Below are 26,513 nucleotides of genomic sequence, written 5' to 3'. Positions count from 1 at the left end.
GCCTATGTCAGTCTATGACCATCAGGCCCTGCCCAGTGAGGCTACTGCAGGGACTCACTGCAACCCAGTCTCCAGCGTCAACAGGCTTCCCACTCCCCATGTCTCCACAGCCCCATGGTCCAGCTCAGAGCAGGGGCTGCCCTGTTTCAGCCTTAGGCAATGGAATAATTTCTGGCAGTCTGACCCTGCCCTTTATGGTCTCCATGCAAGGTGCCCCCGTGTCTCCCTATGCTACACTCTCTGAGCTGCCTGTCCTGCCCTGATATCAACTTGTTTGTTCATTTTGTGATCATTAAGCACTGAATTTTCACAGCTCCTTTGTACACTGTTGGGTAGACAGGTCTTAATAACTTTGCATGCAGCAAAGGGCATGCAAGCCACACAGACATACTCTGAGATAGCCAGACTGACCTCTTGGGATCTGCTAGTTTCCAGACTAACTGTTCCTATTCCATCCATTCAAACAGCAACATAAAATACCACACTAGATGCCCATGACTTTGCAGAAAAACATTTTCACAGAACTGCAAATATTTGCTGTTTACTCTCAGAAGTTGCATCAGCAATGCTCTGTATGCATCCTGTATATATCCAGTGGGACTCAGTTCAGCCTTGTAGTCTTAAATATCAACTATAACAAATTAAATGGAATACAAACAAACAGAAAATAAAGTAGTGGCTGTTCAGCATTTCTGAAAATTGAGGAAGCACTTCTCTGGAGTTAACTGGAGTGGTGGGGTGTGTGGGGTAGTAGAGTGTGTATGCATTGGTTTTTGTATTCATAGGGAGTTAGAAGTTGAAAGGTGCCACATATTAGAGCCCTGCTGCACAAGTTACTATGAAAACATACTTGAGAACAGTAAATTGAGAAGAATGATAGAACACCAGAAATTTAGCATATTTTTTAGTACTTCTGAAACTATGATAGGGAGTATGTTTATAAATATCCAAACATTAAGTAGGCAAGAAAAATAAAGGATAATAGAGCCACTGTCCTCGTGTATTAGTTCATAACTAACAGAAATGTAAGGCACTCTTGCATTTACAAGGACAGCCTGAAGACTGCTGGAAATGGGAATTTACACCCAATGCCCTTCAAAGCAGTAGCCATTAAGCCTTGGTTCTCTTCCAAGCAGACAGTTCTGAATATTCAAAAAGCTAGAAGCTCTCACTCAACCTGTTCAGTATTTGTTCTACTGACAAAACAACGCCAAGCAGCTACCTTTTCGTAGCACTACAGAGAAGGGAATCACTTAATGGGTTGGATTTAAGTGCCAGCCTTTCACCTTATGAGTGAAGGCCCAGTTGTGATCAAAATGATCATAACTTCATTCAATTAGTAGAACAAAGGATGAAGAACAGCAGCATTCCCACATCCAGTTGACACAGTGTTTCAGTCTATTATTACAGGCACCTCTATATAGTTTATGCTCTAATTTGCAGGTTAGGAACATTCCTCTTTGACTGTCTCCTGGATTGCTGTATAACTGTAATAATACCTGTCAGCTATTTTCTTTATTATTTTTTTTCACATCAGCAGTGAAAGGAACTTGTTACTCAAAATTAGAGAGTTAAAAATATTCAGGTAAAGTAAAGCAATCTTTAATGTTTATTTTGCTATTTAGGTTACAAATAAAAATGCTAGTTGTAAACAGTGTTTTCACTTTCTTCTTCTACTTGCAGTTTCTTCAGGGCTACAATTGAAATGTTTATTTTCCCCCAACTCTGTTGAATCTAAAATCAAGGAACGAAGGCCAAATTCTCAGATGAGGTAAAAAGACAGAAATACTTAAAGGTGTGAGGTAAGATCAGGGTGCCATTTTGTCAAGTGACATAGTTCTCATGAAAAGATGTTAAAAGACACGATGTACAAGAATCACTGAAGACAGCTGGTGAAATCTGCACAAGAACAAAGCGTAGCTCTCACTGGATGTATCTACAGAGCCTCTAGTTCAGATGCCCAGCAGCACTCTCAGGGCCAATCTCTGCAAGCACAGCTACAAGTGTAGAGTCTACTTTCTGTTTCAGACATCTTTGGCATTGTACATCTCCTCTCCAGCTGAACTTCAGACGCAGCAGAGACAAGCACTTCTTATTCCACAGGATCTAGAATGGTGATGTATTTGATGAATATGCAGTGATACTGCAGTCTGTGACCAGTACTCTCCGTGCACATTAAAGTATTTCAGAAGAATTTAGAATAGGTGTTATGGAATCATAGAATTGTCTATGTTGGAAAAGACCTTGACAACTTGCCCCACGAAGAAATTCCTCGCAGTATCTAGTATACTTTCCCTTGACACAACTTCAGACAATGTTAACCTCTGCTTCCTTTTATCACTTGAGAGACTGATACCCTCCATACTGCAACCTCCTTTCAGGTAGCTGGAAAGCCTCACAGCAGCCTTTTCTCCAATCTAAAAAACTCCAGCTCCCACAATTGCTCCTCACAACTCTTTTTCTAGTCCCTTCATCAGCTTCAGTTCTCACTGCTGTGCATATGCTCCAGCATCTCAGTAGCCTTTCATGTCCGGTTATGTATTCAGATATCTTATGTTTTGTTTATAATTCATATCTATGGGAGGCACCACATGAGTTGGGTACTTGTCTCCAGACATCTACCTGAAAACCTCAGTCCTCACAAATTATTCACGTGGAATATAAGGTTTTCACTGTAGAATGCATGTGTTTGAGCTCTTATATTTTTACCTATCAGTACTACAATGGTAACTGCAATAAGACAGTATGCTCTCCACTGAAACAAAGTTCTTGACTACAAAAGGCAAATAATTTAAGAATGTATAGAATTTGCACTACATAAGTCAATGAGTTGCAAGCTGATCAATTTGTGAAATGCTGACTACACTGTATTCAGTGGCAACACTGCCAGTAACCTTAGAAAGATTTCACTCATTAACTGTGTGATATACACCCATGTGCTCAAAGAGAGTCTGTAGAAGAGTTCAGAAATAGAACAGTTTAGGTCTTGAGCTTTGAATACAGTCCTCATTCAAAGCCAATTTCTGGACAAGACACTTCCTTCATTCCTCCGCATATTTATCTCCTGTTAGCTTTTGTCAGAATTATGAATATGTCTCGAAATAAACAGACTGCTTAATTATTAGTTGGTAGTGCATGACAGAATTTTGGGAACAGGGTTGTTAGTGTCATAAGAACAGTAAATATGCTTGTATTGTGAAGTTTGGAAGTAGGTACCAGCAGCCTTCATTACAATTAAAAGATGTACGTATTTATTTATTTATCTTGCCAGCAAGCGTATATTCATGAGATAATCATACTGATTTAGGTTCCTATGAAAGCTAAATGAATGTTCAAGTAGAACTCAGTGCTGTGTCCTCAGCTGTTGCAACAAGAGTCTAAACATTCTAGGAATTGCCAGAACATTTTGTGGTAACCGAGTTTTGACAATGCCAGTCTCAGGAAATGCACTGAACAGTGAAAAACATATTCAGTAGCACCTGAAGTATCTGAAATACCTGCTATATGTATGAAAATAGCTTTGAGGAACATAATATCTGTAGTCGTTATGGTTTGTGTTCTACACAGTCTGTTCACTATATAGAGACACAGAATGCCTTGGATTGGAAGGGAGCTCGAGGATAATCACGTTCCAACCCTCCTGCCTCAGCCAGGGTTGCCAACTGCTGGATCAAGTACTACATCAAGTTGTCCAGGGCCTCACCTAGCATGGCCTTGAGCACCTGCAGGAATGGGGCACAAACAGCGTCTCAGGGCAATGCCTCACCACCCTCTGAGTGAAAAACTTCCTCGACACCTAATCTAAACCTTCCCTCCCTCAGTCTAAATCCATTCCCCCTTGTGCTATCATTACCTACCTGTTTAAAAGTTTATTTCTCTCCTGTTTACAATCTCCCTTTAAATATTGGAAGGCTGTAATGATGTCTCCCTGCAGCCTTCTCTTCTCCAGACTTGAAAAATACCTGGGAATGAATTATTATGCATAAATGTATGAGATTTCAAAATGCCAAACAGCTCATTTGTAGAAACTCTGTATTTTTACAAGCATCTATGCTATATGAAGTGCATAACTTCAGATTTATGCTAGAATAAACATTTCTTTAATCTTTCATAACTTACAGCTATTGGTGATTATAAAGTTTTCAGACATTAAACTTTGCATTTGCTTAGAGAGAGTTATTATGATATTCACATAACATTGAAATGAGGGGGAAAAAGAACACTCGTACACAAACGAACTTCTCATGCTTATGAAACCAACACAGAGGTGGCTACAGGCAGTGCTGTTAAGCAAGCTGCTGGCAGACTTCCTTTCCTCTATGCCTAAACAGAATTGTTAAGTACTGAAAGATGCACACGCCAATGAAGTAGAAGCATTTTTCTTCACAAACACAAAAACATATCAGAGTGTCAAGAAGTATATCAACAAACTGATAGCATGAAATGCTGTTCTGCTACACAGCCAGTAACAGGAATAACCACCTGCATTCTGTCCTGCACTCAGTTCTCATTACATGTTCAAGAACTCACAGTAAATGGAACTTTTAACCTGTAAATAATTTTTTTATTATTAAAAATATATTAAAAAAATAAAACAAACAAACAAACAAAAACCGTTTTTGAGGAAATAGACCCAACATTTGCCAGGTTGCTCTAACTCTATAAACTGGAGAAATAACCGAAGTAAACTACTTTCCAACTCTGCATAATACAGACTTTTGTTGTTATTATTGCTAATGAAACGATCTGACGTTGCTTTGTAGACTGCACCGAAGGTTGCACAACTCGGGTCATCTACGAAAGGATGTCCCGGAATAACCGACCGGACAGTTGCAGGGCAATCTCTCCATCCTCCCGCCGCGATGAGTGAGCGAGGAGCAGAGAGGAACAGCGGGGGATCGGGAGAGCTCCATCAGGGTTAAGGGGTCCCGCGGGGCTGGGCTGGGGGTCTTCACCCACCGCATACAGCGCTGCCTCCCGCACCGCAACGCACCGCGTCCCGCTGCGCTCAGAACCGAGCGGCGGGGACGAAAAACTTTCCCCGGGGGAAGCGTAGAGACCCCCCACCACCTGCTCCCCCCCTCGCCCCGCTGCCATTGGCCGAACCGCCTACCGAAGCCCGCTAGGCACAAAAGGCGTTGCTAAGTGGATGTTGGTGTTTTTTTCCCCCTTTGTTATTCCCCCCCACCCCCTTTTTTTCCCCCTCCTCTCCCCCCCCTCCTCCCCCCTCACTTCACTACTTCTTCGGATGTGAGCGCGGTTTCACTCGCGCCGCGCCCGCCGCTCCGCTCCCGTCCGCTCCGCACCGCTCCCCGCTGGAGACTGTGCGGGTCCGACGCGGAGCCGCCCTTCTCCAGCCATGGCTTAGCGACCGGCTGGCCAGGAAAATGAGTTTCCACGCGGAGGACGGCGTGGGCAGCCTCTGCCACAAAGCGCTTCAAATCATTTCCGAGCTGTGCCTGGGCGGGCAGGTGGAGCGAGAGAAGTGCGCCGGCATCTTCCCACTGGAGACCGCCCGACAGGGCATCGGCGGCACAGGTACCGCTACTGGCCCCGGCTCCGCCGCTCCCGTCCTGCAGCATCCGCGTGGGCGGCCGGAGAGCGCAACTTTTTCTTTTGCCTTCCCTGCGTGCCGAGGGGGCGGACGGCGATGGTTGGGGGAGTGTGGGGGAGGGCAGGCACGCAACCCGCTTTAAAATCCTCTCAACCCGGAGGCTTCGCGTCCGGAACGCAGAGAGGAAAGCGCCGCCGGGCATCTCGCACCTGGGGTGGGCTCACCGCGGCGGGGACGGGGACAGGTGCGGGAGTGGGGAGCACAGTGAGGAATCGAAGAGGGTGAGATCCTCCCCGACGTGCGAGCCCCGCGGTGAGCTGGAGCCACGCCGCCACCGCTCACCCATTGCCCCTGGCGGCTCAGTTACATCCAGGTTTTCCCTGCGGCGGGGCTGGCGGTGGGGCAGGGACTGTGTTCGCCGCTGCTGTCACGGGTGGGACGTGGCACGCGTGGGGTGGCCGCCGAGCACTTCGCCCCGTGCGCTGAGAGTCTGGAGAGAGCGGTGCGGGATGGCCGTATCCACCCGGTAAGGGCTTAGGGTTGAGGAAGAGCTCTGCCTGCCGGCAGGGTGCTGTAAGGTCGGGGCAGGACGGAGGTTCAGAACTCGTCTGGGAAATCAAGGGGGAGAGAAGAGGGAGTTCGGGCTAATTTAAATGTTCCGAAGCCAAAACAAAATGTCGGGGTTGAAACCGGGCAGAACTCCTAACGTTGTTTGGTCATTGATTTCGGGGCTGTCTGGGTCTTCTGGAAGCAGCTCCACTCTTTTGCTTTTCTCCACACAGTATGCTCCACAGCCCTTCTTGACCATCATGTTTATTTTGCGGTCAGGGCTTGTAAATAAGACCAAGTTATTTATTTCTGTCAAAAGTGGTCGGTAATCTGTTCCATCAGTGCATAAATGGAGCAGGACAGCTTGCACTGTGGCCAGCAAATACCAAGTGTGCAGTGGAAATTGAATAAATTGAACACCAAGAAGTGAAAGGCAGCAGGTACTGAGCATGTACTCCAGCCATGCTGTTGCTACCACAGCAGCTGATAATATTTTGTGTTTTTTCTTCCAGTGCTCACAGATTTTTCTGCAAATTCCTTCCCACCCCAAATAAATAAATAAATAAATAAATAAACACCTGTTGCTGCTGCCTTCCTTAGGGAGGAGTGGTTCTTCTTTCAAACTCCAGTACCTGTGTGTTCCTTCCAGGGTTTTGTGCTTGTGTTTGCAGTTGGTGAGGGTTGCAGGGCTCTGGGGCCAACCCATTGGGGCAGTTGAGTGGATTTGTAGAGAATACTGCACAGGGAGTCCACATTAGGTGTCGTGTAGTAGGAAAGTGGATATGTACATACATAGGTGGGATACAGAAACGTCCCACAGTGTAAACCAAGACTTGCTGTTCAGAAATTTTAAATCTCCAATATGAAATGCTTTCATATCAGAATGTAAACAGTGCTTTTCAAGAGTTGTCTGCAGTTTTGAACAGCAATCTACTTAATGTTTGACATTTGAAAACTCTAAGTAACTTAAAATTGTTAGATTGAAAACTAAGTGATGATTAACAGATACTGGACTTGAACCCCTGGGTGCCGCATCGCAACCAAATTCCTAAATCTCACCTTTTCCTCCTTAAAAGGAACACTGTAAAGGTGTCAACTTTATTGGCATATGTGTTAAAGCAAACATTGTCTCATTTATTAATAAAAATGCTAGCAATCACATATTAATACTTTATGACTCCAGTGGAAGAGTGGAGATGCTGTTGTTGATAACTGACGGTATTTTTTGTATATAAACACTTGGGTAGACAAGATGTAGATATTACTCACTTGAGTTTTCTGAAAGTGAAAGGTTGTCAATGCAGTGTTTAGGCTGAGAGAAATCTGGTCATGGGAAGGTTAGTCATGCCACAGAAATGTTTCAATTCTGCTCTTCAAATGTATGCAGAGTACCTTTCCAATGCTGTGGGTGAAGTTAGTGCTGTCCACAGTGCTGAGCATCCCTAGATGCAGCTCATTAAAGGTATAAATCTAAAGCATTCTCTGTTCTGAGAATGAAGTCATAAATGTGTAGTCTTGAAGCACTGGTGTCTGGAATGGTAGCAGTTGTTGTGAGAGTCTATATCCAGTAGACGTATCCTCCTGTAGCTTAGTAAATTCTGCACACATCTGGTGTCATGCAGCACTAGCTGTATGGTAAAGAGGAGCATGGGCTAATTTAGCCCTATTTTGCTTTAGCTTTCCCAGCAGCCTGATGTGGAAATCTCTTTCACAGTCCATGCCCACTTCAGTTATTTGTGGTATGGGGCTCTGTGCAGCATATTGGACGTTAGCCCCTGAGCAAGCACTGAGGCATGCAGTGAAGAAACTACTGTAGGCAGAGTAAGAAGATATTTGAGCTGTTAGAAGAAATTCTGGAGGCTGTGAGAAGGTGCTAACAGAAAGTGAAAGAGAGGATGGTAAAAAGGAAAGCAAACCTTTTCTGTGTAATACAAAGTTCTGGAACTTAGAACATTAAAATAGGTAACTAGAACTGCTCTGATATGGTTGTGTTGGTGGGTGTGATCATTGCTTTCTGTTCAGCTGAATAAAGTAGTTGACCTTCTCAGAGGAATCACAACCACAACTCAGGTTCACACCAAAATATGAGATGACATTGACTCTGTGACCCAACAAGTTTCACTGGCAAGTAGAGGTTGGGAGCTGCTTTATTGTTGTTACTGTTTTGACAGTACAGATGTCTAGAAGCATAGCAAGGGTAACAGAATGGAATGTAAACAAAGAAGAGGAAACCAGAGACAACAGTCAGGCCAAAGAAAATAAAGGAGTGTATTGCTTTGGAAAGGCAGGATCCAAAAAGAAACAACGAAGCAGGAAGGAGAGCTTCTTTGTTTTAATATTAATTAAAAGTAATAATAATAATAATAATTTCCAGACATTTGACTCCTTATGTTCTCAGAGAGATAAGAGTTTGGGCATTCTTTGCAGACAAACAGGACGACATCAAAAAAATGTCTTCATTCTTCAGTATTTTTTCCTCTTAGTGACAATGGCAAAACCTTAGGACCCTCAGTTACTGCTCAACTCTAGGGTCAAGAAAGGCTAATCATATTTCACATAATGGATAATTAATCTATGGAACTCATAATAAAGAATGTTATGGAGAGAAATAATTTTGTAATTTTCCCAGAGCTTTGGACAATTAGTGAAGATACAACATCTGCCGTTATATTTTCTACCCTGGCAATTACAAGGACTATTAATTATCTTGTCCCAAGGGGAGTACTCAACAAAAAAAGATTAGGAAGCTATTTACATTTATGGTGCCTTAATATAGTTAGATGACTGTGTGAGCGTTCTTGAGAAGAGTATAATATTTTTTGGCAAAATGCTGTATTAAAGGTGTAACTGATTTATTTTTACACCTTTACTTCCAGAAGATTTGGGCAAATGTATTTGTCAAATAATGGGAAGAGTCTGGTGGAAAACATGTAGGAACTAGAAGTACGGGATTGTATCCAACAAAAGTTAATGCTAATTATTTCCTAGAAATGTCCAAAATTCATATGTGCTGCTTGGTTTTACCTGTATTTATACTCAGGTTGTGTGAGCAGTAAGGAACACTAGCTCATTTTCTTGCCAGTTAAGCATCTCTCCTCATTGTAAAGAGCCAAGCACATCAAAATCCCATTTGGGAGCATTTCTGAAGGTTAAGGCAAGAACTGTCCTAAGAGGAGACAGGCATCCTGCTCTGGGGACATGTTTAAAACTCACTGCCATCCCACACGCTCTGCAAAGTCTCGCCACTTACTTACTGCTGTCTTTGCTTTGCTAGGCCTGCTAGGCCTGCAAACTCAAGATTCTCATTATCAGTTCTCATGGGAAAACAGTATTTTTAACAGCTGGGAAGTCAGTTGTTTCCCTGCCAGGAGATTGTATTTTAGCCAGCTAGAGCGTGGCTGGAGAGCTCTAGGGGGTGTTATTTGCTCTTGCTCATTTGCTTGTCAGGCAGTGAATTTGTTTTAAGTTGACCATGCAGAGAACATCAGCTTACACAGGACTGTTTGTTATTCACCTAAATATTCTATTCACAATTATTTTATTTTTATTATCATTATTTATTTTAACCTAACAAGCTTCTAACCTTATCCCTGACTGAAAATTTGCTACAGAAGTATGGAAGGAGTAAGAAAACACTGCACACAACACAACATAGGATGCAAGTATACTTGAAAGGAAAATATTTCTTCATGAGGAAGTAACAGTTATTTGCAACAATTGAGTGTTCTGTTGCAAAGAAAAATGATAAAATTAAATGATAAACTTAAAAGACAGACTGAGTTATTTGTGATGTCACCTGATCAAAGCAAAACTGTTATCAGAGAGAAACAGGGTTTAGGGAAAAAGTAAAAAGTGCAGGGTTACTGAAAACTGTATTTTATGAAATGTTTCTTAACAAGCTGTGAAGAAAAACAAACAAACAGAAAAGCAGGCAATTCAGCAATGCAAAGGTATAACAGAGGGGTAAACATGCCACAGAAACCAGACTTCTTTATAGTAAATGTGAAGGCAGTCATAACAGTGCAAAAGCCTTCAGCATGCAGATAGCGGTGATGCAGAGTAAAAGCATTTTATAAAAGACTCTTCCTCTGTACATGTTTTGCAAAGAAATGAAAAATACTGGAACGGTTATAGCTGCTCGGGGACAGATCTGTTTTAACGATCATAAAGAGACAAGTGTTTAGCTGGGTCTCATCCTGTGTGTAACATATTCGTTATGTATTGCTTGGTATGAATAAACATAACCATGGCAATTCAAGAATGATACTTCAACTGCATGAACTTGGTTGTAGGTGAGGCATGCTTGTGTTTGCTGGCTGTTCAAAGGGCCTGTGATACATTTGCAGTTTTTTCTTGTCTCAAAGAGGATAGTGAAGTATTCTTGCAGATGTTTTCCAGCCTCTGTGTTTCCATGTTCCAGAGACATACTTGCAAATGTGAGAGCAGCATGGGACCAAACCCAGAGCTGTGTTTTTGTTTAATGGAAGGTAAATGGGAAATGTGGGCTGTGCAGACATGGGAGTTTACCTCCTCCTGAAACTAAATGAGAACTAAGAAGTAAAAAAGTATGTAGGCAGACAAGCCAGAAAATGCTTTGGAAATTCAGGAAAACAGTTTACATTTGCTAGAGTAAATTAGAGTGTAAAAGCCAGCGTTCAGTCAGATGTCATTTGCTTCCTACAGTGTAGGCAAAACACAATGACCCAGACAGGCAGAGTGCGAGCCATATTTTCTCATTACAAACAACGTATACTAATTTTCATTTATATACAACTACTCAAATTCCTTCTGATTTCTATAAAACCAAAGATTATGTGGACTAGGAGAAAGTTAACAAGCTTCTGGCAAATGCCCTGTATCTAATGTACACAACATAATCTAAAGGTCCATACATGGAATCTGAAATGGTGAAAGAGGATGTTCTATTAGTGGTTGGACAGACAGAGGTTATCAGATGCACTGATAAATGGTGTAACTTAGATTAAATGATCTTGACAAGAGATTACTAATTTTATATGCAGTAAAGATGTAGTAAATCACAGTGACACCTGACTTCATTGGGTTCCCTTACCAGTAAGAAAAATGCTACCCTTGAGTTCTGTTAGCACTAGGAAGCAATATACCAGCCAGGAGATGGTGATGGCTGATCGCTGTTTTGTACAGTTTCAGACATCAGTCTGAATTAACAACATAGGAAAGAACACATTCACAATAGGGCTGGAGTCAAAAGATTTAAGGAAGATCTTCAAAGTATGTTTCGGTATGGCAGCAGCAGAAGAGACCACATGCAGATTTTCAAGCTGAAGTTTACTTCTGTAGTTTGTAAGGTAAATCAGGTGCTGTGACCAAATGCAGTGAAGAGAGCAAATACAAGAGACTGCACCTGCTGCTGTCTGAGGCATGCCAAACCATTATATCCCCATCCTTGGGATTTACTTGACAGAGAGGTATCTGTGGAAGATCTGCTGATGCCAAGTGAAAATGAACACCAGAAACTTTTGATTCTTCAGATTCCTCCCAAAAAACTGAACAGCAGAAGTTTTGGGTTGGGCCAACTTCTTCCTGTGGGGATAAGGGAGATCTGTTGGACCTAAATGTTTTATAATTGGTAAAGCTCCTATATCCTTCAAATTCTAGAAAATCAGAGATGTGTTAATTAATCTGTATGAGCTGACTGCTTATATTCCAGAGCTCCCTTCAGTGTGGTTCCTATGGAAATAGCAGACTTGCTTATGGACAATTAACAATAGTAAAAAGCAAAACAAAACAAAACAGTTGAAGAAAAATAGTTATGAAAAAAAGTTATTGGATGTTGAACATGAAATATTTAAGAAATCCAATATCAACTATACACCAAGAGAGGGGTCAAAAGAGAACTCAGCTCCTGTTTTTCTGTCTGCTAGAGACACTCAGAGCTCTTCTAAAGGCAGAAAAAGGCTACTGGGCTCTGTAACAGTCCTGAGGTAGGAACCTATGGTACAACTTTGTACTTCAGGCTTGCCCCTATCCTCTAGATCCAGCAGGAGCAATATGTCAGTACACACCTCTGTATACCTCCTGCCATGTGATGTGATGAGCAAGAGAGACTGCATAATGTGGTTTCACACAGTTGTAGCTGACTGGTCCCTCCTTGCCCTGCCTGCTGCTTATGCATATGGACAGCTACATTATCACACTGAGTGGTCTCCTTGGTATACATTCAGTAATGGCTGATGAGTGCCTTTTTTTCCCAAGCTAAGCCTCAAGGGCCACGTGCTTTCAGAGCACTGACTGTAATGGAAATGAATTTAATTTGCTTTGGACATGGAAGTCTGCCAGCGTGCATGTTTGAGAATAGGTTCATGTGCAGGACTTCTCTGAGGCAAGTTAAAAGCAATAAATTGTCGGAAGCCACAGTACAGAAACCATGGTTCAAAATGTTGCCTAGCATCCAGAAAAAAAAGGGTGGGGATGTTTCTACAGACTTGCCTAATATGAAACACCAGCTGTCAAGAAGCCTCTTATGCTGGATGTCTCTCCAAAAATATTTACAAAAAATGCAGAAAGAGTTTGAAGTAAATATAGCTCAAGCATTTCCTAAGTAGACATGCCTTTCCCAAATGAGAGGTATTAAATTGACCAATAGTGGCACTCTTCAAAGAGTTATTTTAAATAGGAAGGTATGAAGAAACAGGGGACATTCAGTCATGAAATTCTATCATAACTATGAAGATGACTTTAAGGAGAAGTTGGTAAAGAAAAATCACTGGGTGTGAAATGTTAGCTTCAATGAAATCAGTGGAAGATATCCCACTGATCAGGAGGGGCATTGTGAGAGAGGGTTTTTCTTCATGTTCCTAAGATTACTCAGCATGTGAACAGGAATGGCAAAACCATAGTGCAGCGTGCCAAGGCGAGTGTTCAGAAATATATCTATTCTGTGCAAACATATAGCATTGAAGACAGGTTGCGATTATCAGTTTGGAAAAAGAGTTGTCAAAAGCTTGCCTGAGGCTGAAAATGATTTTTTTCTTTCTTCATAGCAGAGAAGGGCAAGAATATTGTTTATGGTGTTGACAATTAACCTTGTCACAGACCAGAGAGTGTACCCCCTTCTGTCTCTAAAAACTTAAGGCAGTCTTTGAATCTGTCACCATCTAAAGAATACTTACATAACTAAAGTGTGACCCCAGCCTAAAGACACTTCCATCCTTTGGTAACCATTTTCCTCTCTATCCAGATTTCCTTGATGAGTATGTGAAGAAACTCCTGCTCTGCAGAACCATCTCTTAATGTTTTTTATTCTTAAATTCCTATGAAAGGGTAATATATGAGACATATCCAGTGCAACATGTTAAGTGTCAAGGAAGCTCCCTTTGTCTACTGATCTATAAATGATTCTAATCTTCTCCTAACAGCAAATCTTGCATAATAATTGTTCAATAGAGTGGCTTTCAAAAGCAAGAAAATCAAACAATATAATTTTTGCATTAATTGATATGGCATACTAATTGCTTTCTAGCAATTATGGCAGTAAATGTAATAAAATAAATATAACTTTTATTATAATGAATTATATATATTATTATTATTTTTGTCCAATTCCTTTGCAATTGCTGTATTTCATTATTTTGTTTAAGTATCTGTTACACTATCAAGTGCAATATGTGAGGCTGTTGAGCAAGCTACTAAAATACCAGATATGGAGACTATAATTTATATGATTATTTCCAGAATTAGCTCTCCAATATTTTCACTACTCGTAAAACTTAAGATGTTTCATACTGTGTTTCAGGGCTATGGAACCTACTTTTTTCTGTAAAGATTCTGACACTGAATTAGAGACCATTTGAAATTATTAAACGGAAATAAAGAAAGAAAATTTAGAGAAAGTTGAAAAGAGACACCAGGTTATTTGAAGACTTGAAAAATCTCTCGCAGTGAAAAACTTAAAATAAGATTGGCTAGAAAAGCTTTGATAGTATCTTTTTCAACTGATAGTGCCTTCATCAAATTGAAACTCTGTTAGATGTTTATATTTCTTTTTTTTAAAATAATTTCATCTATTTCACCATTTTCTAAATTAATAATTGCAACTTTTCAGTTTTAAAAGCCTTCAACTCAAAATGTTAGCTAATTATGCTAATAACACCTACACTGAGCTGGAAATATTGCAGATGAACTCAAACTGAATTTCTTTTTGGTTTTCTTTTTTCTTGTTTTCTGAGATACCATCAACATTTTTTTATATATTTTGTCAGACTTTGAGAATCTAAAAATATTTAGTTGATTGAAAATTCATCTGGTTTCATTTATCAAAAAAGTTCCTTCGGTGGGGCATACCTCTGTATTCATATACAGAATTAATGTATGAACATGCTCTGGTATTGTGACCAACTGACATATCGCAGCGTCTCTCCATCATCTACTGAAACAGAAGGACATCCAAGTGCCTATGATGAATGTTTGTTGCACTTCTCTAATGACCCATGCCCAGGAATTGGCTGGGAGACCTAAAATGGCTAAAAGCATACCAGGGACTGGTGTTGGTAACTGCATTTCAAGCTCTGTGTTTGTTTCTAGCACTTTTAGCTTATTTGTGTTTTGCACAAGACACCTCTTACGCATGTCATATATTTTAATCTCTCATACAAGGACATGATAGAATCAGGGATTGTAAATAAGAATTACAAAAATACAAATCAGAAATACAAATTTGCAACAAAGTGATTAATCACTGAACCAAGCTGTAAATTCCGGCAGCAACTTTTAATGTCTTCTTTTGCCATCAAGATTGGACACTACTGCAAAATATGCACAAGCCCATTAAAAATTATGAGGCTCAGAAAAGATAGCAGGGTAAACAGTAGATCAAACCAAATAGCCTAATAACCCCTACTGGGGATTCATTCTCTAGAAAAATTGTAGGCAAAAGTATTGCTTTCTTCTTGTGTTACATTGCTATTAGGTATAATTATGCATCCATTCATTTTATGGGAGCATCTTAAATTGAAGTTTGTCGTATGAATTTCTCATTAAGCTGACATGAATATTCCAAGGGCTACATTTTGACATTTAGCTGTATGCAGAAAAAGGTGCCCAAGCCTGTCAAAAATGTTTGTGGACTTCTGTTCAAGGCAGGGAGCAGTTAGTACTAAACTCTTCAAATGCAGAAGCATATCTGCCAATTCTTCCATGAAGCTGGCCAGGACATATATGAAGGAAGGTTGAGCTGAGGCATGTCTCCAGACTATAAACACCTATTTACATTGACTATTGTTATCTATTTTCATGTTGAATGGGCCGTAAGCTTATTATTTCTTACTGAAAGTTGTATTTGAAGATTAAATATTAATAAAGAAAACCTTCTGAAATTATCTTCCAGAAACTTAATCTCCCGGGAGGACTCATGAGCTGCAAACTGCTTCATAGATTGCACACACCTAGAGGACAATTTTTTTTTTTTATCCTGTGATCTTTTAGAAAAAATTAGGCTCATACGCTGGTTGCACTTTTCCACTGGTTCAGTTTAGTAGCCTGTAGCCTCCAGCTATGGATACAAAATATTAGCTGTTAAACTGTCAAACCTTGTTGTAACAAGCAGTAGCAGCAGCCTTTGCTTGAGGGGCATTTAAGTAAGGCTTATTGATTTTTTTAAAAAGCATACAAAAGCCTCTTTTCAAAAGGAAAGGGTTATTTTAGTTATATTTTAGAAGATTACATGATACTGGAAAAATCAAACTGAAATGTGTCACATAGAATAAAAGTCTTAATTAAGCTCCAATTGGCATTTCTGGTGATCCACCATCTCCTAAAATACAAGTCTGTTTGCAGAATTTAGTTAGTATGAAATCTGTTCCTTTTACTTTGGCAGTGTTATTGGATATGTTAATCCACCATGGCACAGAAAGTCAAGTGCAGGGCAGCAGGGGTGGCTAAGTGTATGGTATGGTCTTCATACAACCAAGGGCGTTGAATAGTGCAGTATGAAGGCAACTTCATGTCGTGATCTAACAGTTTGAGATTTAACCCCTGCAACTTATTGTTCACAGCAGACTGTACCTTGTTCCTGTTTATCCAGTTTTAATATGTTTATGAACCAGTTAGCACACAAAATCAGAAGTTTGACAAGTCCTAAGAAACTTCTCTATCAGCCTGGGTGTTTGTGACTGACCTATCTTCATAGATGCTTACAGAAAATGCTATTGTTGTTTAATTTTTTTTCAGCAAGATGTATTCCCAAGTAAACACCATTCGATCACTGTAAGTAGGTGGATTTGGGACCGTTTGGGTAGTCCCTTACTTCCTGAGAAATTTGACTGTCTCTGTGTGGCCAGTGGTTTCAGTACTGGCCCTGAGACTGTGAAACAATGAATGGGGAATGTGGAAAAGAGGTAGTGGAGGATAATAGTATTTTAAAGGCGTAGGCTTAGATATCAAAAAGAAAAAAGCTTTGAATGAGGCTTCGAAACTCATCATGGGATAACAATTGCAATGCTTCTGTCTTCTCACCTGTTTCATATTCTTTTCTCTCCATGTTTGTTTGTCACGATGATCTCTGTTTCTAATTCCTTGCAGACATCTCAGTCAGTTTGTTAGCAGTAGTCGTCAGCTTCTGCGGGCTCGCCTTGCTGGTAGTCTCACTTTTTGTCTTTTGGAAGTTGTGCTGGCCCTGCTGGAGAAGCAAACCTCTCACTTCCAATGCCAGTAATGTCCCGCAGAGCACCTCCAGTGCTCCTACAGAGGTTCTGGAGACCAGTGAGAAAAAGGAAGTTAAAGAAAATGGGAAACCTACAACAAAGGTACTTGAAGCTGCACTGAAAATTAGCCACACTTCACCCGATATACCAGCAGAGGTCCAGAACGCACTGAAAGAACATCTGATCAGACATGCACGCATGCAGAGACAGATCACAGAGCCCACGTCATCATCAAGGTAAGGGATACTTGCATCTGTGGCATGTTTCCTGGGAAAAGGTACAGCCATAGCATTCTAGTGAAAATTTCCAAAATCTTAGGGTCCTTTTGAGTTCTTAGCAGTTATGGGCAAAACAGCAGTAGTGTGAGGGTAAAGCCTCTGGCTCATTAACAGAATATCCCAAAAAAGAAGGCAGAACTTCAGCTACCTCACCGTTATATGAAGATCAAATCTATCTTCTTCTACTTTGTAAATATATATGTATTTACATATATGTATTTACAACATTTCCATTTTTGGTTTTGTGTATAGGAAAATCCATCCTAGTGTGATTTTTCAAAGTACTGCAAGTCTGTCTTTTCACAGATACATTTTTGTAGACATAACAGTTGCTTTTACAGATGAAAGTTTTCCTCTTCATTAAATAAAGGACAGATTTGTTGTTGATGCCACATTTCTTCATGACATGTTTGCCACTTCTGAAGGAATTAAAATCCCAGTCTAAGAATGTAGTCCTTACAGATTGATTTCAAAGCAATACAGATTCTATATAGATTTTGGAACATATGTCAAGCATGTACTATTGCAGCAATGATTTCTTTTGTATTACACTGAAGGACAGAAACTTTGGTTTTGTTGCAGATACAGACTTATTTTGAAGAAGAAATGTGCAGTGATCTGTAGTATCAAACACGATTTTCCTCAAATACTGTCAGCAAATTTAATGCAGAGGGAGCAGGCAGTAAACTAAAAAGATTGCTTCCTACATAAAAATAAATAATAATTATTATTTTTTGAAAATGAATGTTTTCTTAACAGAAAATGGGAAAATGAAAGTTAAAAGAGGCACTTGAAGTATTGCATAACACTGTGAGAGTAGAAATGCTGTATAGGAAGTGACTAAGTTAGTGGACCTTTTGCTAAATGGAGGCATGCTACCAAAACAAAACAAACAATCAAAAGCCAAACAATAATAATAAAAATCTATCCACCCCATTCTCATTGACACACAAGATTGTAGAAGACGTGCTTTACATTTAAGGGCCACATACTTTGCTGCCTTTCTAAGGGTCCCCAAGACCAGTACTTTGCCAGTTCAGTGCATTCATTGAGCTGGTAAGTGCAGAAGTGCTTTTTTCCTCACACTTTTCCAAAAACAGGAAACAGCCAACAGGCAACCAAAAATGAGAGCACTGCAGCCAAGGGTGGTCTAGCTGACTCCAGCAGCTGAACTATCTCCTGAATGACAAGACTGTATAGCTGCCTTTAAGCCACTTTGACCTGTCTGTGCCTGGTTGCAGCTACTATATCACACTATACTATATCATATATCCACCTGCTGAGATGGGGAGCATGGTATCCTGGCTGCTCTGAGGAGCTTTTCCAAAATACTGGGAAGGCAGCTTTGACGTTGTTGCTGCTGTAAGAGGGGACAGGCAGAGGGACAAAAGATGATACAACTTTACATGACAAGGATCTTATGCAACTGCTATCTGCAACTGCTGTGCTGCTGTCTATCTAATTGGATATTAATTTGAACAGTTTTATCCATTATGTGCCAACAGGTAAATCTGTAGGTGATCAGACTGTCTGACTTCCTGAACAGACAGAAGAAATAACTAGCTGACAGATAGGCTTGAAAACTCTGTGGCAACACAGGGGAAGAAAGAAGTTTCAAGGAAGTAATCCAGAGCTACTTCAAGCTGTCAAAATATTCCCATAGACCTCCAGAGTGATTTGGACTGGGATATGAATGCATAAAATAAAGTTGAAACCCAGCATTTTTTACAAAATTAAAGTCTGTCATCTGTCCTGCTCTTTCTGTATGTACTGTGGGGAAGCTTTTTCCTCTTATCCTGCCTAAATTATCAGTTCTAAATCTTTTCTGGAGGGATGGTTCATTTCCCCTGAGTAGCCCTGCTTGTCCCACCTTAAGTACTTAATGACACAGTGTTGGCACCAGTAAACTGCAATAGAATTTCTGCATCAGTGGTGTTCATTTAGATGCATTTTTGCTCAGGGTTAGAGGGCCATTTTTCTCTGCACTTTGTGAAGGTATGCTGCAATATAGTTTACTGATTCTCTGATATTTCTTCCTTCAAGTATTCACCTGTATTTTAAAAGAGCTGTGAGCTCTTTAGCATTTGGTAGGAGAGGAGTTTGTCATTCAATTCTGCAAGAGTAAGTCAGGTCCCATGAGGCACAGAGGCAAAAGTGAGGTGAGTGAGAATGTTAAGATTAAAGAAAAACAAACAGGTCAGTTGAATTTGGTAATGGCAAGAAGGAAATAGTGGACTAAGTCCTGGCAAAATACAGTTTAAATGCTGGTGTCCATTCCTGGATGTGGTCTGAAACATCACTCTAGTATTATCTAGTGAAGATAGATTAGAGCCACATGTTGTAAATCTCAACTTATAAATCACCATCCTATCCTTCTCTTTTGTCTTACATATGTCACTCCTGCTGTGTTAGAACTCAGCTTCATACTATCATTATTCCTGTTCAAACTTGTTTTATATTATAGATTTACATCCAGACTTTGTCACTCAAAATGTATTTGTTCTAAGTTATAGAAAGTATGGATATTATAGGAGTGCTATGTAAAGGCCAGTAATGGTGGATGTACCTGGATTTGCACATATCAATAGCTTCCCTACACCTTTTTATCCTGGTTGCTTGACATCCTTGTACTTCATTATAACAGTCATTATTCCTTTGTTATTGCAGAACAAAGGATGATAAATATGTTGCCATGACAACAGTGAAGCATCTTAATAATTAACAGACCAATTAACTGTCTTGGTGAAATGCTGTGACTCAGAGCAGATACAAGGCACTATGTAATTAGGGCATTGGCTTACTAGAGCAAAAGCTCTGCTGGTTCCCATGGGGCACAGCCATACAGCTGCACTGTTCTACTTATTGATGCCACGCAACAATGACTGTCTTCATCAGAGAATCTTATGTACATAGCGTTTGACAGTTTGAAAGGAGGTTGGTACCTTAGAAATCATGGAGTCATTTTTTTTACATGTTACTTTTTCAAGAGTTAACTCAGGTCTTTATAAATACAAGAGGTTACTGGAAAAGAGAGTTTGTCACATATCAAATTTCATTTAAACTAAAAATGACATGCAGGCATTTTTGTTGTTTTACCTGCATAAGCAGAGTCAGAAATGCCAGAGAGCTAGCACCTAAATCACTGCAGGCTCAAAATTTACTGCCACTGCATTCTGGGTGGAGATCAGTTCCTTCCCTGTGTTTGGCACATCCATGAGACTGGGATTCTCAGAGGATGAAGGCTCAACAGCATTTATGGAACTCCTTGAAGAACATAGTTCTGCTTTTATGATTAGTTAAAGCTTTCCCATTGCCCCCTCCATTCCATCACGGATATCGTATACTATGAATTTGAAGAGTTTAAGCTTTTAAGAGAAGAGGAAGTATTTGCTTGTAACAAATAAATATGTGCTTGTGTATGGAAAAGTTGCAATGTAGTATGAGAGAGGTGTGTTAATGTTCATCTAAATTTGAAATCAAAACACCTGTGTTTTCTGGAGCTACTTCAAACCTGAACTGTGAAGTTCTCCCTCCCCTATTTTCTTACAGTTTTGCTGCACGCTACACCTAGCAGTACTGAAGCAACCAAAATGGGAAACATTCTTGTCTATTATTTAATGGCTGCAGATTACCCTCTTGTATCTCTGTTCAGCTAAATTGCAGTAGTTTTGTACTGGGTGCCTTCTGCAACCACTTCACTTAAGCAAAAATACAAATAATATCTATGAAATGAGTCCTAGTTGCTTTCAAATAGACAATTTGCATTTCTGATTTAAAGAAAGAAACACACAGCTGTGACACCTCTTGTTTTCAGAACACAACACCACAGGGAAACCAAGCAATAAGGCAAGGCTGCATTTGGCATTAATAAGCAATTGATTGCAAAAAGCAGAGGAAATTCTGACAATTAAATTGTTTTTTAATGGCTCGCAGGAGGAGGTAGTGAGCTTTGCCAGTGCAGATTGTAAGGGTAGTGAAGTACCAAGGAAAAGTGAAAATGTCCAAAAAATAGACTGAACAGTGTAGTCATAATGGCATCTGCTGATGATTAAGTCTATGAAGCTTTTTGACCAGTGTTTTTATGCTATTTTAAAGCTGTATGACATCTTAGTAGGAAAGGCAAAAAGTTCGATTAATGTTCCTTAGTCAAGATAAGCTCATAAACAAGTACAGATACCCTACATAGTATTCAGAATTGCAAGGATTTAAACGTAATAGTTTTCGGTAGGAGTACATGAATCAGTTTGCTAATACGCTACAGAGAGGAGTGTGAGAACAGAAGGGAAAAAAAATGTCACAGGAAAATGTTGCCTCAAACTTTGAAGTGTGTTGCAGCCAGAACAGTATTACAGGATAAAGTGGCCTTTACCTCAGTGCACCAGATACGCAATAGGTACACATAAAGTGTTGCAGGGTGGCAAAGCACTATGCCAACAACATCTGTACCTTTCTGTGGCTTTCTTGGGGCTTTCACAGTGATCATTGTTCAAGCATAGTAAATATTTAATTGGAAAACAGACAAGGAGTGACTCTGAACAACAGGAAGTCTGTTGTCTGTAAGAGATGCTTTTTTTCTGCATGACTATACTTTGTTCGTGTCCTAGCAGAGTAGGATCAAATAATGCTGGGATTCTATGAAAGAACCTGAGCTGATTTTCAGCTACATAGCTTGAAAACAAAGTGAGAAACATATATAGTGCCAGGACACTGAGCATCTCTCAGGCCAAGTTCATCCTGACTAATTATTTCCTCTTAAAGTTGTTCTCACACTTATAAAACATTTGGGTATTGTTTTTTAGTTTAAAGAGTGGAAACCTTACTAATTTTATCTTCTTGTATTTTCTACTTAGTAATAGCCAGGTCTTTTCCTGGAGATAACTGTGGTTCATTTTGTGTGTGTATGTGTACAGGCACAATTCTTTCAGAAGGCACTTGCCGAGGCAGATGCAAGTGTCCAGTGTTGATTTTAACATGGGGACAGATCCAGTTTTACAAAGGGGAGAGACGACAACCAGCATTGGGAGAATAAAACCAGAACTCTACAAACAGAAATCTGTGGATTCTGATGGGCAACAAGAAGATGTGAAAACATGTGGAAAACTTAATTTCACTCTCCGGTACGATTACGAAAACGAACTTTTGGCTGTCACAATTGTCAAAGCCTTAGATCTGCCTGCTAAAGACTTCACAGGAACATCCGACCCCTACGTTAAGATTTATCTGCTTCCAGACAGGAAAAAGAAGTTTCAGACACGAGTTCACAGAAAGACATTAAACCCTGTCTTTGATGAAACCTTTCAGTTTCCTGTAGCCTATGATCAACTCAGCAACAGGAAATTGCATTTCAGTGTTTATGATTTTGACAGATTTTCTAGACATGACATGATAGGAGAAGTTATTCTTGAGAACCTGTTTGAGGTCTCAGATCTCTCCAGGGAAGCCAATGTATGGAAAGACATCCACTGTGCAACCACCGTAAGTAATGTGTTCCAAACCTATTAATGTGATATTTTCATTTCTGTTTTGTAGTTCATGGCAGAGCATCCTGCTTACCAGCAGATGCTAGAGGGAATAAATAAATATATGAATAAATAAAATCTTGTCAGTATTTTCCTTTAAGCTTAGAGAAAGGTATGCTTAACAAGTGATAAAATTTAATTACTGAAATAATCTTCTGGGAACATATCATCATTCTTATAGCTCACTGTGCAAATGTAAATTAGGTTATCAATTAAATAATACATCACAAAAGAAATCACTGTTTAACAAGAACTATAAATATTTTTTGGTAGGAAAATACCTTGTCCTTCCAAGTGATCATCTATTAAGAAACAGAGCCCGTTCTCCTCTTATTAGCAGATTTTCAATGGCTGTGAAACTCATGAGGGACAAGAGATGCTAAAAATGCTTGAAATTCTTTGCTTAATGCCCTTTCCTTAGGGTTCCCCAGTAGATGTGTCTCTGTTGTTGTTGGTTGCTAGCAAAACTCAAGAGACACAAGCAAGGAGAGTTAGGAAATGAAATATAAATTATTTGTTGTCTATTGCTGCAATCAAGAGAAGAAGGCCTGCACATAACACATAACTGCAATTAACACATATAATGGATGAGAAACTACCATCAGAAAACTCACCAGTCCCCAGCCATTATCACTATTAACTGAAAACATCTTCCCTGGTTAGAATTTGAGAAGAAAAGGCAAAGCACTGTTTTTAGATGCTTTGGTTGTTTTGGTGAATTGGTTGGTATTTTTAACTAAAATGCTTTTTTTATAGAAATTTTCCCCTCCACTGCTCTGTGGAGACAACCAAAATAGTCTGTCGTCCCCATTTTTCAGAAATACTAGGCATTGCATCAGAGACAGAATCTTTACACCATTCCTTCAGTAGAGCCAGAGGCTTCCCATATCTCTTTTCCCAAATATTCTTACGCTGTGTATACCTGCTGGATGGTGGAATGTAGGTGTGCATGATTAAAAGGACAATAAGGACTTAGATTTGCTCGCTATTTTGAGCAGGAGCAACATATTTCCTGAGAAAGGAGAAGCACCTGAGAGCAGAACATAATGAGGACAGTATTCAGTTGTGAATTCAGGAAAATTATTTACTTCAACTGTGGGATTTACCAAACTGCTGTGAACAGTCTCTGGCACACCTCCAGAAAACCACATCTCTGTATGCTTTGTTTGATCAAACTCAGATTTCAGCCTAAGAAAACCTAAGAACCTTGTTCTCAAGCTTTAAATTCAATCTGTGTTTAAGGCCTTGAGATAATATAGTACAAATATTTTTATATTTATATATATATTTATATTTATATCTTTCTTATAGTGTTGGTATTATATTTGATACCTTAGGAATAATTTATATGCCTACAGTTGTTTTTTGCAACCGACATGTGTGTCTTTAGCTTAAAACTAGATTTGAGTAAATCAGAACCCCTGGACTGTCCCGTCATTTTAGGCAGATTGAAATGGCATAGCAGATGATGCTGTTGAGAGGGATAATAATGTGCACCTGGATGAAAAATGCTAATCATGGCACTGTATTCTAATCAAAGTTTCTTCTTCACTAAGAGTTAGTACATGCAGATACAGTGCTTAGTTTGTTCTGCCCATTTTACTCTGTATGAAGTCTAAGAGAAAGCATCTAGCATTTAGATTTCAGCCTTTCGGCCACTCTAGCTTATAGTGTTCCATGTGCATAAGTTTTCTCCACCTAAATCATTAGCAATAAACACACACACACAAAATATTTTCAAGCTTTCAGTGACTACATTGACTTCCACAAGCTTCACCTAATTCTCAGCAAATTATGTAATAAACTGGTGTAATTGTTTTGTTTTGTTTTGCTTTTTTTCCAGTCAAAACAGAGCACTCCAATACGGTGTCCTGTTACTATATGTGCAATATGTTGCCTTGTGTTTTACTTCTGCTGCTTCATGTAGATTAAAATTTGGTTAGTAATAAAGGTTGATAATTCTGACATTTTAGAAACTGTAAGATGAGGGAGCCAATCCTGCACAGCAAGAAACAGCTCATAAGATGTTAGTCATTGGGGAATTACAGTGCTGTGTATCAGATCTGAAGTTCCCCAAAGTCACTAACTAGCTATTAAATAACTAACAGTTGCCGGAGTCAAGGGAACTTGGATCAAGCCTTGAAAAATGTGGTCTGGATGGTTTTGCAATTAGTAAAAAATAACCATACCCAAGGCAGGAATACTTTGATGTTTATAAAGAACTTGTAATTAAAAACAAAAACAAAACTGAGGTTCTCAACAGGAAGGCACTTACACCTTAAGGAGGAATTAAGACACCCATGCAATTAAGACATGCTTTCTGCACCAATGGTTTGCCGCTGCTAAATGATAAATAGTAGAAAATGGTAGAAGTAGTGGGTCAAAGAATAGGACCAAAACTTCAAAAAGTACAGCAGAAGTGGCCTCTCTTCAGCTTTTAGTCTTCTACATCTCTTCCATAGTCTAGAATTTTCTCTTCCGAAGATTTAATGAAGTTAAAAACATTCCTGTTGTCTACTTGGAAAAAACTTATTTTTATGTCACAATGTAAGAGTTGAAGATCCACTAGACAGAAGTACCAAAGTAGTGAATTACAAAATTTTACTGTGAAGGAAGTTACTGCAGCAGATGAGGAGATTCTCCACTGTATAAAGACTGTCAGGCAGACATCTTTAGAGGCTTTGCTTGCACATCCATGAGGAGTTTTTATTTGGTACAGGAAACACACAACATGGGGAAGTTAAGTCTGAGTGGATGCACTGAATCCTTTAGGCCATAAAACCAATGACTACATGATAAACCACAGTTTGACTCCTTTTTTTCCCCCCCCCACAATAGTAATTTGAAATGACTTTATGAAGTGCAGGATTGGTCCCTCACATACTCACTTTTATAGTTTTCAACCGTTGGTACTTATTCATCTTTTGTATTTGTATTTTGTATTTTGTTCTTTTAATTTTTCATTCATGTCATTGTTTCTCTGTTATGTGTTCTGTTGGAAACCTGCAGCTACTGTATAATATGTAGTATGTACCTGTTGTAAGTGCGAAAGCATTTTCATTTTTTAATGTTAAATTACCAAGATAAAATTGGTGTAAAATTGGCTGTGGAGAAGAAGTATCCTAGGTATCTGATTATATTAATACCCCCCAGTTTTGCTTCAACATGGGTGGTTGCATTTTCAATAAATAATCCATTATTTACTTTGTTCGTTTGATTGATTGAATTATAGGCAAACCAGAGGCAGCTTTGGAACACCTGCAAAGGTTGTGTATTATACTGTGGTATACTGTAATTCTTAATACACTGTAGGAAACTCTTTCAAAGCAACCAAGGCAAACAGTGTCACATGAGCTGTTTAGTCAACATATCTATCATCTTGAATTTTTGTGAAGTGCTTGCAAGCTTTGCATGTATTTCTGAAGCTTGTTATTCCCAATATAATATACTGCATGGTTTTGGTACTTTTTTAAATCAACAAAAGAAAAAAACTGAAAAAAAAAAAAAAAAAAAAATTTTAAATCAAAAAAAAAAAAAAAAAAAAAAAAAAAGAAAACCCGTTTATTTGCATTTAACTGCCAGTACTCAGTATCATAAAATCATTTAGGCAAAAAGGACACTTCTTGAAATGATCTAAAATTTTCTGGATATGAAAGTTCATCAACTTCTGATTCTTGTTTGAAAATTGATGGACTGCTTTGGAAATATCTGCCTCTAATTTCATTGCTCAAAATATAGGCGGAAAGTAAATCAAACAAAATTGAAGCAGAAACATTTATTAATTCCATAATGGTATCAGTGCCTTTATAGGCAAGAATAGACGGCATTTCTCATTTCTGATCACTCCTGATAATATAAAAGTTCTATGTAATTACCTGTTACTGGGTGAATGAGAGAACTCTCCAGTTCAGTCTTTACAGGAAAAGTGTTTCGG

The 26,513-nt window shown here is 39.4% G+C and overlaps 1 protein-coding gene across 3 annotated transcripts in view; it reads left to right on the top strand.

Moving 5' to 3' along the window:
* The first annotated feature begins 5,245 nt into the window (after nucleotides 1–5,245).
* Nucleotides 5,246–26,513, top strand: part of SYT10 (synaptotagmin 10) — a 32,556-nt gene continuing 11,288 nt past the window's right edge. The window contains exons 1-3 of one of the 3 annotated variants that reach the window (XM_032445560.1): nucleotides 5,246–5,538; nucleotides 16,661–17,018; nucleotides 21,971–22,535. In XM_032445560.1, coding sequence (XP_032301451.1) covers nucleotides 5,388–5,538; nucleotides 16,661–17,018; nucleotides 21,971–22,535 — 1,074 coding nt within the window. In that variant the 5' untranslated portion in view covers nucleotides 5,246–5,387. The remainder of the gene's footprint in view (nucleotides 5,539–16,660; nucleotides 17,019–21,970; nucleotides 22,536–26,513) is intronic. The other 2 variants (XM_015866419.2, XM_015866409.2) reach the window with 2 other exon arrangements.

This window comes from Coturnix japonica, chromosome 1 (assembly GCF_001577835.2).
Source record: "Coturnix japonica isolate 7356 chromosome 1, Coturnix japonica 2.1, whole genome shotgun sequence".
In the NCBI taxonomy this organism is placed as follows: domain Eukaryota; kingdom Metazoa; phylum Chordata; class Aves; order Galliformes; family Phasianidae; genus Coturnix; species Coturnix japonica.
This window is presented reverse-complemented; position numbering and strand designations above follow the sequence as displayed.